A 14436-nucleotide genomic window follows, 5' to 3' on the forward strand; every position below is an offset into this window, starting at 1 on the left:
AATTTATATATGTATTTTAATGATTTTTATTGGGACTTTCATATTTTTAATGCCATGTCTGTTGTATTCTACTCTTGCTTAGTTATACTTTCTTTCATTTTCTTGATTCTATTTGCTATGAGTTTCTTTACTGATTACCATTTCTTTTCCCCAAAGACCAGCCGTTGGATTTATTGATCAATTTTGACTTTTTTTGCTTTCAGGATGATCAGCTGTTTCCCCAGCTGTGTTTTGTATGTCATGTGCTTTGACCAAAGCTGGACAGTTAATCCATGGATTGTCATTCTCATTTAACGACAAATTTACATCCACTGGCCTGCCTCTGGAGCAGTTCTGGACGCATCCTGGAAGCTTTATCGCGTATAATGTTCTTTTGCATTATTTCCTGAACACCTGTGAGCACAGCAGTGACAGCCTCTTGGGCCCAGTGGCTGTTTCGTGGGGTTTATTTGAAATGTCTACGGTCTGAGAGCCTCTCTGTGAGGGGCATGGGCTGGTAGCTCGGCAGGACAGAGGGAGGCCCTGACAGTGCCTGCCCATCCTGCCGGTCACCTGTCCTGCCTGCCACCTGCCCTGTCCTGCCCTTTGACTCATCCTGCCCATCACCCATCCTGCCTGTCATCTGTTGTGCCCTTCACCTACCCTGTCAATAACCTGTCCTACCTGTCACATGTCCTGCCTATCACCAGTCTTGCCTGTCACCATTTCCGGCCTGTCATGCATCCGGTCTGCCTGTCCTTCCCATCACCTGTCTTTCCCATCACTTATCCTGTCCAGTGGCCCGTCCTCCCCGTCATCTCTCTTCCCTGTCACCTGCCCTGCCCCTCACCCATCCTACCCATCACCTGTCCTGCCTGTCACCCATCCTGACCATCCACCCGTCCACCCATGGCCTCGCCTGGGTCTGGAATGAGCCTCCGGACCCTCTGGCCTCTGCCTCCTGTCCTGAGGGGCTCACTTCCCATTGTCGGGGTCAGTGTGAACCAGCGGCCCCACTCAGCGGGCCAGGCCCCTGACGGGTGGTGACCACGCTGCCCTGACTCATATCCAGTTTAGCTCATTCGCACAAAAAAAGCGTGGTCGCTACAAGAACAAGTTTTGGAATTATTGAGGCTTTATTGAGGCCTAGTACATGACCAATTTTGATGAAGATTTAATATATGCTTGCAAGAAAGTGTATTTTATACACGACATGGTGTCTTCCAAGCCAGCTGGTTCAAACCTGGTGTTAACCTGTTTTGTATCCTTCATCTCTCAGAAACTGGAAATTTCCCTCAGCAGTTCAAAAATTACTTTATCTTGTTTTATTTTTTGTTTTATTTTATGTCATGTTTCAAAACCTGCAGCAGCAGACTTTCATCATTTCTCGTGAAGCCAGGCCCTTTCTTTCCTGGCGCGTGACCCTGCCCACGGCAGCCCCTCCTCTGTCACAGGTTCCGGCTCCTTATTGTGTTCTGACGTCTTGTGGATTTCTGATTTCCTTCCCACCGCTGCAGCAAGTCGGGTCCCCAGGTGTTTTCTCCGAGTCTAACCACGGGAACGGTGCCATGTTTTCCTGATGTGGGGTCCTCCCTCCCGCCCCGTGGGAACGGGTGTGCAGGTGTGCGTGTGCAGGTGTGCGTGCGCGGTGTGTGCCCGGGCGCGCCGCCCTCTGGGCTCCCACCCACCCGCCGGGTCCCGCCGCGGGCGCCCCTCGCAGGACGCGACCGCACCGGCGCGGGGGCAGCAGGGCGGAGGCTAACCCGCACCGCCTCGCTTCCAGTCGTCCATTTCTGTGCCGATCGCGGGGCCCGTGCAGCTACGGGCGCACTCGGGCGCTGCAAGACCCCACGGGCACGCTCCGTGGCCCCTTCCCCACTCGCGTCCCGCCGAGAGGGGTTCGCGCCGGGCGGGGAATGAGGCCCGGGGGGCTCGCGGGAAGGAGTCGGGACCACAGCGGAGCCAGTCTCAGGTGCCCGCCGCACGCGGCCCCTTTAAAGGGAGCGGGCGGAGCCTGGCCGTGACGTCAGGGGGCTGGGGGCGTGGCCTCTGTGTCCTCGCGCAAGGAGGCGGGGTGGGGCGTGGCGCGAGCGGCGGCTCGGCCTGACTGACAGCTGCTCGGCCGAGGACCCGAGAGCGCTTCGCCCCGCCCCGCCCGTCCCGAGTCCCGGCTCCGCCCCGCCCCGCCCCGCCCCGGCCGCCGGCTTGCCCGAGGCGGCGGCGGCGGTTGCGGGAATGTTCTCGCCGGAGCCTCGTGGCTGCGCGGGCCGCGCTGAGGGCCGGTGGCGGCGAGGAGCGCGCGGGCCGGCGACAGCGCAGCATTAACGAGCGAGGCCGGGCCCGGCCCTCCGCCCCCCGCCCTGCGCCCCGGGGCCGCCCTCCGGCGCGGCTGAGGCCCCGCGGCCGTCGCTGAGACCGGCCGGGCCAGGCGGAGACGCCTTGACGGGGCGGGCGGGCGACCACCGCGGTCCTGCCCGGGCCGCCACCGTGGGCCGCGGCTCCTCCAGGTGAGAGCCCGCCGCGTGGGGCCGGGGCCGGGGGCGCGGGCTCCGGGACCCCGAGCTCCAACCCCAGACCCGACCCCGAAGTCTGGTCCCTGCCGGGCCCCGGTCCGGAACCCGTGGCCCGGATCCCGAGCACCGGTCCTGAATACGGCCCTGGAACCGGACCCGAACTCGGGTCCCGGCCCCTGAACCCTGGGCTCGAATTTTCAGCCCTGACTCCCCAGTTCCTGCCCCACATCCTCGTCCTGGCCTCAGAACCGCAAACCCAAACCTAAACGACCACCCCTGGCCTCTGACCCTTGACCACAGCTCCTGACCCCTGGGTCGTTGGTCAGTCTGGGTCTTGAACCCCAAGTCTCCTGCTCTGGATTCCAACCCCCAGCCCAGGAACTCTGACCCTTGTCCCCCGCCCCCACGTGCTGACCCCTGACCTCTGACCCCTGCCTTCTCCTGGCCGCCTGGCCCCTCTTGCCCAGCTGGCTGCCCAGCCTCCCAGACTGAGCGGTGCCCCAGGGGGAGGCGCTGCTGGGCCTCATCAGGCCCGTCCTGGCTGCCGTGGGGCAGGGACGGTCCCTGTCCGAAGAGCATTTCGCCAGGACCCTGGCAGGCGTGTCCTCACTTCACCCCTCCGCTTCCAGCAGTAGCTGCAGTGTCCCGTGGGGTCAGCTTGCCTTCCTGCTTGCTTTTCTAGGGACGCAGGTTGTTTTCCAAGCGGCGTCCTGATTCAGGGATGAAGCCTTAGCACCATACTGAACTCCGGGATGGAAACTCAACATGTTTTAGGTTCAGCCCACTTAGGCCCTGTTGGCTTATCCTGGGTGGTGGGGGTGGCCGCAGGTGAAGCTGCAGTCCGGGCAGCAGGCCTGGGCGGAGAGCAGTCCAAGTCGGTCGAGTGAGGACTTCTGTTTTCCTCCTTGCATTCTCAGGACTCCCTTCTCAGGTGGTTTGGCAGTGCGCCTGCCTGGCAGTGAGGACAGAGAAGGCTCCCCATAGCTGCACTGGCCATCGCGGCTCCCTGCGCTGTCCATGTGGCCACCTGTGCTCCATGTAAGGATGGCAGGAAAGCCTCCCAATGCCATGTGCAGTGTTTGCCCAGAGAGTGCTTGATTTGAGGGCTCCCTTAGCCCACATGGGAGACAGACATCCCATGTTGTGCTGCCCTCCAGGGTTGAGGAATGCTCGACGCTGTCCCGACCACATTCCATGTTGTACGCCTGGTGTCTTGCCTGGGTGGCCTGGAGCCAGCGTGGGTGCCGCTGTGTGGCCGGCCACCTCTGGGCCACCTGGGAAGAGTGGGGTTGCTGTGCAGGGTGTCCGCTTTGGCAGAGTTTGTGGCAATGAGCTCGTGGGCGTAGGTTCTGAGAGCCCGTGGCTCTGAGGACCGTGGCAGCAGCAGTGACCTGGGGACCCTCAGTGCCCGGGGGTGCCTGGTGGGAAAGCAGCACCCAAAGGCATCGAGGATCCTGTGTCCCACAGCGGGCAGCTCGGTGTCTGGGTCTCAGACTAGGGAAGAGAGTTGCCGCGGGCTCTGGTGGTCGGCTTGGCGGTGGGTTGGGGGTGCTGGTTGGGCACCTCAGCTCAGTGAGGGAGGCCCCCAGCTGCCTGTGCCCGGTGCCCTCTGAGATTGTTGCCACTGTCACACTCTGCTCAGCTCAAAGGAGGTACCTCAACCCGTGCCCCTGTGGCTTCTCATCTGTAAAGCCCCAGCGTTAGAAGAACTGCAGATTTCTCAGTAAATAGAAGCTTAAAGGGGTATGTATTAGGGTTTCCCGTGGAAACAGAACCCGTAGGGTATTATATGCAAATATGAGGAGATTGATTATAGCAATTGGCTCTTGGGACTGTGGGGATTGGCAAGTCTGAATTCCATGGGGCAGGCTGCAGGTCCCGAACCTGATAGATTTCCGGGAATCTCCTAAGAGAGGCCAGCTGTCGGGGGAGTCAGGGGAACACAGGCCCTTTGTGGGACTTGGGGGGCCTGGTGGATGGTCAGAGCTCCTGGTGGGGAGATGGGGGCCCAGGAAGTTGAGGTTTGCCGTGTTTGGTGGGGAGCAGATCTGGCTGATGGGGGTCATTTTGGGGGCAGGTGGGGAGGGCCGACACCGAGAGGGGTGGCGGGAGGCCCCTGCAGGCCACAGCCATGCTGCTGGGGTGGGATTCACCCACCGCCCCCCTGCAGGTCACCCCAGCCCGTGGCGTTGAACCCAGCCCTCCTGACAGCCTCTGGGGGTGGGTAGGGGGCCCTGTGGTGGTTCTGTCTTGAGGCCTTTAGCTAGTTCCCACCCAGACCTGGAGTTTGTGAGGTGAAAGGACAGCATCTGGGCAGTGCCCAGGGCAGCCACGCCCGAGGGCCCGCAGGGTGGGAGATGAGCCCGTGGCCCTGTGGGAATCTCATGTTCCCCCCAGCTTCTCTATCCACTTGCGGGACCTGGGCGTGGCTGCCAGCTAACGCTCCCCACTCGTGCTGGCCCGGGGAACCTCGAGGAGTTTTTCTAAATAAGATCAAGTAAATCTGTAGAAGAGGAAGTGTTGGTTTTTTCTTTTTCATTTAATTCTCAGTCCTTTCTGCTCCTTCCTCGCTGGAATGTAGATGTGAGACCTGGAGGCCCACAGCTGTGGTGTAGACCCAAGGTGGTAAGCCTCTTCTAGAAGATGCTTCAGCGGACGAATGTGGTGTTTTTGTTCCTGGAAGGGAAGGAGACAGGGCAGGGCAGAGGCCAGAGGCAGTGGCGAGTGTCCTGGGGAGGGTGGCTGAGGGCTCAGGAGAGCTGTTCGCGGCTCCTTCTGCGCCCCCTGATTCTGTGTGGCCCCTCTGTCTCCCTTCCGGGTCCAGGCCCTGCTCGTGAGCTCTGTTCTGTGGAGCCTCAGGACGTGGCTGGGGGCTCGGAGGGACATTGGATGGACCACACCCCTGGCCTGGGCTGCACATGGTGACGGTCAAGGCGGTGTGTCCTGGGCAGCCACGCTCGTCCTGACCCTGTCCTGGCTATGAGAGAGCCCGGCTGCCTGCTGCCTCGGGGATGGGAGCCTTCACGGAGGCTGAGCCTGAGCTGGAGTGAGCACTGACATTCAGGCTGGTAGACTGGGGAACGGGAATCCATGACAAATGCCACCTGGAGTGAGCAGAAATCACAGAAAACCGTCCCAGGGTCAGAGCAGGTGGTACATTCACTTCTACCTGGTGATTGCAGGGCGTGGGCACGGGCCGTGCTGAGGTTCCCTGTGCCTCGACCTCAGGCAGCCTCCTAGGAGCCCCGTTGGTCCCCTCTGTGCAGGGGGAAACCGAGGCAGCAAATAGCTGTTGTCCCCCCCAGACCTGCGGCTATTGGTGCCACTTGGAACCCAACCCTAGGCCGGGAAATGCTTCTGCAGTTTTTTCTGGTTGGCAAATGTTATTTGTTGCCAATTTCTTTTTTTTTTACATGGATAGGCACCAGGAAGTTGCCAATTTCTGAGATTACTGATGCTGAGATTGCAGGAATGACTACTGTGGTGACTTCTGCCCCTATAGAAATGCCTGTCACCTCTGCAGGCCTCAGGCTGCAGCAGGGGTGGGTGTGGGCGGCTGGGGTGCCACTGCTCTGTCTCTTTCTAATCTGAGCACTCATCTGTCGCGCCATGTCCTCGGCTGGCCTCTCATGGTGACCCCAACCGTGCCCTTGCTCGTCTCCTTCCCAGGCCCTCCCGGCCTCATGAGCTGGTCCTCAGCATGGGGAGTGTTTGAGCTTGTGTAGGATGGAAGTGTAAATCTCCGGAACTAACACTAAACCCTTTTCCGGAGGAAATGGAGGAGCAAGCTAGGAAGGTCTGCAGCAAACTTAACTAGCTAGCCTCCAGTGGGAACATTTGACCCACATGGCCCAAGGAAGGGTCTTGCTAGAACTTTCCCCCTCAGAACATAGTGGGGTCTGTGGCTGGGTTTCCATGTCAGCCTGAAGGCAGCGTGGGCCTGAGCACAGGTGTCCATTAAGGCTGGTGCTGGGCGTGGGGTCACGTGCCCTGCCCTGAGTTGGGACTGGCGCTGGCCTCAGCATCCTCCTGTGCTATGGAATGGGGACTGGGGGCAGAGGTGCCACTGCCAGGCTTGGTCATATCTGGGGAGCTCCCTTTATTGTTTCCAAAGGGGGAGCGAGTTGTGTGTGTGTGTGCATGGCTGTGCACAGAACACCACACACACAGACAGACACACACTCTCACAGAAACACTTCTTGCCCCCTTTTGTAGGGACACTTGGAAGGTCAACACTGGCTATAATTATTTATGAGATTATAACTGATTTAAATAGTTATATGTACTTTTGTTTCTTTTTATTTTTATTTGTTGTTTTTTGGGGTACGTGGTCTGGGAATCAAACCCGGGTCTCCTGCACGGAAGGCGAGCATTCTACCACTGACCCACCTGTGCACCCTATAATGTACTTTTTATAATTAGGAAAATATGCTCCTAAATTATTAAAGATGGTAGAAAGAAATTCTGCATCCTCTCTTATGAATTTATAGCAATGGCAAATGGACGATGACCAGGAAAAAAGCAGCCGGATACGTGAGGGTGGGGTAATCCTAGAGTCCCGGGTGCGCGCCTCCATTGGTGACCCTGACCACGCCTGCCTCCCCCTGCCGTGCACGTGTACAAGTGACCCAGACCGCGTGTGCCTCTCCCCGACTGTCCACGCACACGAGCAAGCCTAACCCTGTGTGCTTCTCCCCAGGTTGTTCACACGCACAACCCACACTTCCTGGCCTTGCACTGTCAGGCGCGGGGGAAGAAGATGGAGTCTCCACGGCGCCCGGGGACAGGCTTGTCAGGTAAGTGACTGTGGGCCTCCTGGGGGCTGGGGAAGGCGTTTTCGTGGCACTGTTGTCCACAGATTTACCGTTTGGGCATGTCCTCACGATTTCCAACAAGAGAAGATGTGCCAAATCCCTGCCTCTTCTCCTAGGGTGGGCACAGAATGCCAGCATCAGTTGCCTGACCTTGAAATGGGTTAGTGACTGTGTCCCTTGGGCTTGGATGAGAGTCCCGGGCAGTGTTTGCGGGGAGGACACCTCTGTATGCCCTCTAGATGCCCCTGCTGTCCTCAGGCTGCCCACCCCGCCCCATGACAGAGGGACAGGAGGAGGGTTTCAGTGATCTCAGCGATTCCATGTCCTTGGTGAGTTCTGTAACTGCAGACAGAAAGCACTACAGGCCTTGTGCCCCCAGTCATGTGCACGCCTAGTGCCTCTGGGGAACTGGTTCTCCTTCTTGTCCTGCATGGGGTCTCAGATCACCAGTCCCCATGGTCTGGGGAGGTTCCAGCGTTGGCAGCAAGGAGGTTCAACTCTCGAGTCCCCGTTCATGAGCAAGAATTCCCATCTGTGGTTGGTGGGTAGCAGCTGCAGGAGGCTTCCCTCCAGGGCCCTGCCTCAGTTTCCATTGGTGGCCATGCATGGTGCCCAGAAGAGGCCTGTCCTTTGCTCTGGGGGTCATCAAGGCCTGGGGTCTTTCTGTTCCCCACGTCTTCCTCCTGAGAGATTCCTGGTTATGAGGGTGTTCCGATTTGCTAATGCTGCCAGAAATGTTTCAGCTTTTACAGTGGCGATTTATTAAGTTACAAGTTTTTAGTGCTGAGGCCATGAAAATGCCCAAATTAAGATGCAACAAGAGAATATTTCCTTGGAGGAAAGGCTGCCAGCATCTGGAACACTTTCAGCCGGGAGGGCCTGTGGTTGGGTCTGCTGGTCCTTGCTCCTGGTTTGTTGCTTTCAGCTGCTGATTCCAGTGGCTTCCTCTCTCAGCACTTGTGGGACTTCACTTAGCTTCTCCGGGATTAACTTGGCGTGGGTTTCATCTCTTAGCATCGCCTGGGGGCGTTTCTGTCTGCATGTCCAAATGACGCATCTGGTGTCATCTCCCTGCGTCAGCTCTGAACTCTGTGTGAGCTCTTTTAAAGACTCTGGTAAACTAAGACCTGTGTTAAATGGGGCGGTCACATCTTTATGGAAATAATCTAAGCAAAAGGTCTTGCCGACAATATGTCTGCACCGACAAGAGTGGATTAAATGAGCTGGCTTTTTCTACCCTCATGTCGACGTGAACTGTCCTGAGTCTGCCTCTCCTTCCTTCTGTCCTGGAAGGAGGTGCAGCCCTGCGCGTCTCACCCTGGCCTGCCCTGGCCTGTGGTGGCTGCTCCCCTTCCCACCTGCATCCGCAGTCGTGTCCAAGTGTAGGGGGCAGAGGGCGGCCTCCCCAGCTCCTGGCTCACAAGAGTCTGCAGAAGGAGCCTGGGCCACCCACAGGCCTCATGTCGCTTTCCAGCAGTAACGATGGATGACAGGGGTAAGTTCAACTGTGCACACGAAGGGTCAGGGGCACTTCACACGTTCCCCCTCAGGAAAGAGGCCTGCCATGGGCACCCTTGCAGGCGTGGACACCTGTCCCCACTCCCCCAGCCCTGCATGCTCCCAGCCTCCCAGGAAGCTCTAGTGGCATAGCCGGGAGCTGTGGAGGACAGTGCCCGGGGACCACAGGAAGCCCCCGGCTCACAGACCATGCTGCAGCCTGGGCTTCTGTCTGGCCTGTGAGGGCTGTGACTGCCCGTGATGCCCCCAGATGTGTGTCTCACCCTCGGCACAGTACAACCCCAAGGGTGGGGCAGCCTGGGCAGGGGTCCCACCGCAGTGCTGACTGCTGTGAGTTCTCTGGGCAAAATGTCTGTCCTGGGGTTCCCTGGGGTCTGGGCCAGCAGTCCAGGCTCCTCTGTAGATGAAGAGTTGGGGAATTCTGTCCACACTGCCTTCCTGCAAATGTGAATGCCATGCAGTCACATGGAAGCCCCGTCGAGTCTGCTGTGTTCTCAGGTTTCCCAGGGCATGTGTCGGGACCCCTGTCACAAGGTGCCATCATGTGCCCTTGGGTGACCAGGCCAGTGCCCCACTTGGGACTGGTGTCCCGGGTAAAGAGCAGCTGTTCAGTAGTGGTGTCTGGGTGGGGCTGTAGTGGCCTCTGGGCAGGGCTGAGCTGCTGCTGCTGCTGTTTCCCACCATCTCCTTGGAGTTGTCATGTGCTTTTTCAAGGTACAGGACCCACAGCTGCTGTTTAGTAAATGTTCACAGGGCTCTGGGTGCCACTGAGAAAGGAGATGTATGTGTCTGCAGACAAGTCCTCCCTGGCTGTCAGCCTTTTCTGCTGGTTTACTTTATTTTTGGAGTTAAGCTTATTACCAACTTAACTGTGGTTAAAAGCAGTAACTGTATGTGTGTATGTATTTAAAGCTGCAATCTGCTACACACATTATTCAGGGAAAAACGTGGTATTTAAATGCATCAAGAATTCCTGAAGTCTGAAAAAGGCAGCAAAACCAGTTGGAAAACCTGATCACTTTTGGCCTTTAACATGAAGAGGAAATGCAGATGAACAAGTAAAAACGAGGTACGAGATGTCCATTTGCCTCGGCAGGCAGGGAGACGCGTCTTTAACTTGGAATGCAGTTGTGCTGCTTCGCGTCCCGTTGAAGAGACTTAGAACAGAGCATCACCATTTCCAGTGTATATATAAGTTCATTTCTACGTGTGTCCCACCTACATACATAGTTTTGCTTTAAATAGTTATCTTTTAAGGGGATTAAAAAGTCAGAAAACTGTCATTTATTTTTAATAAGCTATTTATCATTTTTGGTGCTGTTCATTCTTTGTGCAGATTCAGGTTTCTAAGTGGAATCATTTTCCTTCAGTCTGAAGGGCTTCCTTTAACATGTCTTGTAGCTCAGCTCTGCTGCTCTTCATTTTCTCAGCTTTTGTGTGTCTGAAAAAAGTCTTTATTTTGCCTTCGTTTTTGAAAGATATTTTTGAAATTGCAAGACGAGCTCTGACGTGTTCATTTTTTTCCTGGAGGACTTTAGGGATGTTGTCCCTCTGTTCTGGATTACATTGTTTCTGATGAGAACTGGGCCATTATCTAGTATTTCTTTTTTTCCTGTCTGCTGGATTGGTCTTCATAGCCAGTTTTCAGCAGTTTGATTATGCTGTGGTTCTGTTGGATTTTCTTTGAGTTTATCCTGCTGGAGGTGCTCTGAGCTATTTTGATTTGGGGATTTACAGTTTTAATTCTATTTGAAAATTTGCATCCATTATTTCTTTTAAGTATCCCGCTCTGCGTTCCTTGCCTTCTCCTTTTGTTCTGGGACTCCGATTTGAGTTTGTCAGGTTGCTTCATTCTGTCCCACAGATAAGTGTAACTCTTTTAAGTTTTGTCCATTCATTTCTCCTCCTTGCTTCATTTTGCAAGTTTTAATCTGCTCTTCAGTCCATCCATGGAATTTTTTTTTTTCACTAAGTTTATTGCATTTTTCAGCTCTAGAAGCTTCACTTCTGGTCCTTATATCTGTATGTTTTCCTCCTATGCGTGATTTTCTTTACAGTGTTGACCATATTCAGTGTAGCCGTCTCCAAGTTCCTTTCAGCTAATCCCATCATTTCTGCTCTCTTGGTCTGTTTCTATAAACTGAGTTTTCGTAGGATTATGGGTCCTCTTTTCTTGATTCTTCACAGATCAGACGATTCTTGATGTGGCCCAGGAGTCCTTTTGTTCAGTGTGCAGACCGTGTTCTCCTTTGAAGCGTGCTGAAGTTTGCTTTTACAAGCTCCTTTCGATGCTGCCTTGTAGCTGTTTAAGGTCGGGTTTCCCTCAGCCTTTGCCCTGGACTGACTTGGCCACATGCTCAGCAGCTCCCCAGCCTGCTGTGAGCTGTACTTGTGGCCGCTGCGCTTTGCCCGCTGGTGGCGGTTCTCCAGGACTGGGGAGGTCTGCCTGGACCCCGGTGTACGCAGATTGCTGGGGCTCTCTGCTGGGCAGCACTCCGTTCCGGGTCCTTGGCGTGCCGATCCCAGCCCCTCAGCCTCCCTGGGCTCTGGCTGTGTCGTCCTTACAGGGCTGGGCATTTCCGCAGGGGCTCCTCTGCAAGGCAGATGGGATGCTGGTGGGTGCCCCGCGACCCTCCCCTCGCGAGCGCAGCTCTGCGTGGCCTGTTGGGTCAGGGTCTGCAAGTGGTTGTTTTCTAGGCTTTTTTTCTTTTCTTTAACTGAAGGCCGAGTCCTAGGCTTGCTGTCCGTGGTGTGTGTTTCGTATCAACTGTAAGAGTAAGTGCAGTGTGCTGGGCGATGCTCGCGGACATGTGCCTGTGCGGCAGCCAGTGGCATTTGCTAAACGTGGCCATAGCGGCGCCTCCTGCTGCACTCGCTTCTCTGGCACAGTGGCTCTGATGCCACCGTCACAGGCGGGGAATGCACTGCCTTGTCGCATAAGCTGCAGTGGCCTCGGAAGCAGGAGGTGCCAGGCGGAGACAGAGTGTGACAGTGGCTTTGGGTTGAGGGTCTCGAAGAGTGAGTAATAAAGAGCAGATGGGCACTGGGGAGTGGGAGCGCAGGCGCCTTGAGAGGGTCCCAGAGGACCTGAAGCACGGCCAGGCCAGGGTCTTTGGAAGCTGCAGTGGCCACAAGTTCAGGGTTGCCTGTGGTCGTGAAAACAATCTGTTTTACTGGAGTTTTGGAATCAGAAGGTGAAGTCCACCACCTCCTCCTTGCTGTCTGGTGCAAACTGTGGGAGGAGGCAGCCAGACCATAGACAAGCTGTTAAACAGAAAGGCGACGACTTGCTGGGATTTAAAGGAAGCCAGGTCCTCCTGGCTGCAGGCGATTCTCTTATTGAGACAGGGAGTCAACCAGGGGCGGCACCCAGGCCTCCTGGACCAGACCTCCTGCAGCTCCCCGGCGAGCCTCCAGGGGGGTCTCTCAGACTCCTCAAGTTCTGGGATGCGTCACGCAGCGTGGTGGAGCCCCAAGTGCAGGGGCTTACCCATTGCCCCCAGAGCTGGGGAAGCCACTCGGGGTGAGAGGGGCGGTGAGGTCGCCAGCGTCCCGTGGAAAAGGGTCTGAGAAAGCTCCCGACTGCGAGCAGGCCCAGAGGGGCTGGGGCAGAGAGCAGCTCCCACCAGGAGGCCAGAGCCACCAGGGCCCCGCCCCTCAGGCTGGTCACCCTGAGCCCTGCCCGCAGCAGGAGACTTGCACAGCGCCCTGTGCCTGCACCCACCGCGTTGGGCCTGGGGTGGCGACGGGGCCCAGGCAGCCTCAGTACCCCTGACGTGGAGGCCTTTGGAAGCCCTGCCGACTTGCCAGGGACTGCCGCCCTTCTCCCTCAGAGGCCCTTTTCTTCTGTGGACCTTGAAGGGCTGAGAGGAAATGCTGAGGTCCCAGGCTGGGGACAAAAGGCACTGTGGCTCTCTCCCGGTTCTCTTCGGACCCAGCTACCACGCAGAAGCCCACGCTGCAGGCAGGACGGACGAGGCATCCCCGACCCAGACCAGGCAGCCTGCACTGCGGGGTCAGCCATGCCAGGGCCGCTCTAGGTGCCGCTTCCAGGCCGCTGCCCCACTCTCCCTTGCCCTGCCGCCCTCCCCTCCTCTCGGTCTTGACGCTGGGAGTGTCCCTGCTGTACCCGCGTGAACCAGATTCCTGAGCACCACAAATAGTATTTTTTAAGGTGTGACGTTTTGGTGTACTTTGCAGTTCATCCCAGCTGCCTGACCGAGCTAGCAGATGCATGCAGTGTGCATACTGGAAAGCAGACTCTGCATCAAGGTTTCTTTTGGGGTGGAGTGGGGCTGAGCAGATGTGTATGCAGGGGCGTCCCTGGCTGCTGAGTCGTCTACAGAAAAGCAAGTCCCTCCTAATAGGAAGAGTCATTCAGGGTGGGTCTTGGGAACATGGGGTCTGTCTTATGACTGTGTGTACTTTTCTACATGCCAGAAACTATTAAAAAAAAACTTGGGGCAAGGGGGAAGCCCTTCAGGCTGAGTGTTGGGTCGTGAAGCTGTCCTGTCCTCACGGTTCCCAGGGGTCATGGGTCTGAGGCCCTGTGGCCTCCAGGCTGTTAGGAGAGTCTTCACGGGGCTCGGCTTTGTGGGGAACGCAGTATGGGAGTTATGCAGAACAGAAACGCTGCTTCTCCCGGTTCTCCAGGATGCCACGTACAGGTGATTCGAGAAGATAAAGTACAGTGGAGGTCGATTTTGAGAATTTTAAGTAACGTATAGACACCTCCATCAGCAGCCAGTTGGAGAAAGAAGTAAAGAATAAAGTATCTTTTAAAAATAGAAATATTACCATAATCACTTTTCCTTTTCATTTGTTTCTCCTAATCTATTTATTCTTAGTTCTGAACTGTGGCAAGTGTCAAGGCTGTGAAACCAGGTCCCTTCCTCTGCTGATGGGGCAGCCCTGGTGCCTCCATCCTCCATCCCCTTCTGTGTGTCACCGTCTCCTCTGGGGGCCCAAGTGGATGCGCATGGGGGGCTCAGGCCTCGGGTGGGGCAGCACAGGGTATGGCAGATGTGCTGCATGCTAGGCAGACCATGCCGTCCACGCTGTGCGTCCTGAGGGCCCCTTGCCTCCCTTACCTTCCTCGCTTCCCTCCCTCATGGGCCCAGGACTGTGAGTGTGAAAGTGAGTCTGAGTGTGAGTCCTACTGTCGGGGCTCGGGTGTCCCAGTGGAGCCTGGACATGCAATGAGATGGGCCGGCTGCACCCCTGGCAGAGTCCCCCATCTCAGGGGTGTGAGGTGACCATGGTCCCTGTGTCTGGTGCCTTAGGTGATACCCCGGCTGCCCCCCCCGGTAGGGTTCCCTGTCTTGTGACCGGGGGGGGGGGGGGGGGGGGCTCTGGGCCCAGCCTCGGAGCATGTGGGGTGGCGCCTGTCATATGGGGTGGAGCCTGCTGTGTGGGAGGAGCCTGTCATATGGGGTGGAGCCTGTCATGTGGAGTGGAGCCTGATGTGGGTGGATCCTGTCAGGTGGGGTGGAGCCTGCTGTGTGGGTGGAGCCAGTCATATGGGGAGGAGCCTGCCATATGGGGTGGAGCCTGCTGTGTGAGTGGAGCCTGTCATATGGGGTGGAACCTTCTGTGTAGAGCAGAGCCTACCC

General features: G+C 56.8%; 1 protein-coding gene across 3 annotated transcripts in view; it reads left to right on the forward strand.

Moving 5' to 3' along the window:
• The first annotated feature begins 2403 nt into the window (after nt 1-2403).
• Nucleotides 2404-14436, forward strand: part of ASB1 (ankyrin repeat and SOCS box containing 1) — a 105893-nt gene continuing 93860 nt past the window's right edge. Inside the window, exons 1-2 of one of the 3 annotated variants that reach the window (XM_077155597.1) lie at nt 2404-2486; nt 7192-7288. In XM_077155597.1, coding sequence (XP_077011712.1) covers nt 7252-7288 — 37 coding nt within the window. In that variant the 5' untranslated portion in view covers nt 2404-2486; nt 7192-7251. Of the gene's footprint in view, nt 2487-3409; nt 3531-7191; nt 7289-14436 lie in introns of those variants that run through there. The other 2 variants (XM_077155594.1, XM_077155598.1) reach the window with 2 other exon arrangements.

This window comes from Tamandua tetradactyla, chromosome 3 (assembly GCF_023851605.1).
Source record: "Tamandua tetradactyla isolate mTamTet1 chromosome 3, mTamTet1.pri, whole genome shotgun sequence".
NCBI lineage: Eukaryota > Metazoa > Chordata > Mammalia > Pilosa > Myrmecophagidae > Tamandua > Tamandua tetradactyla.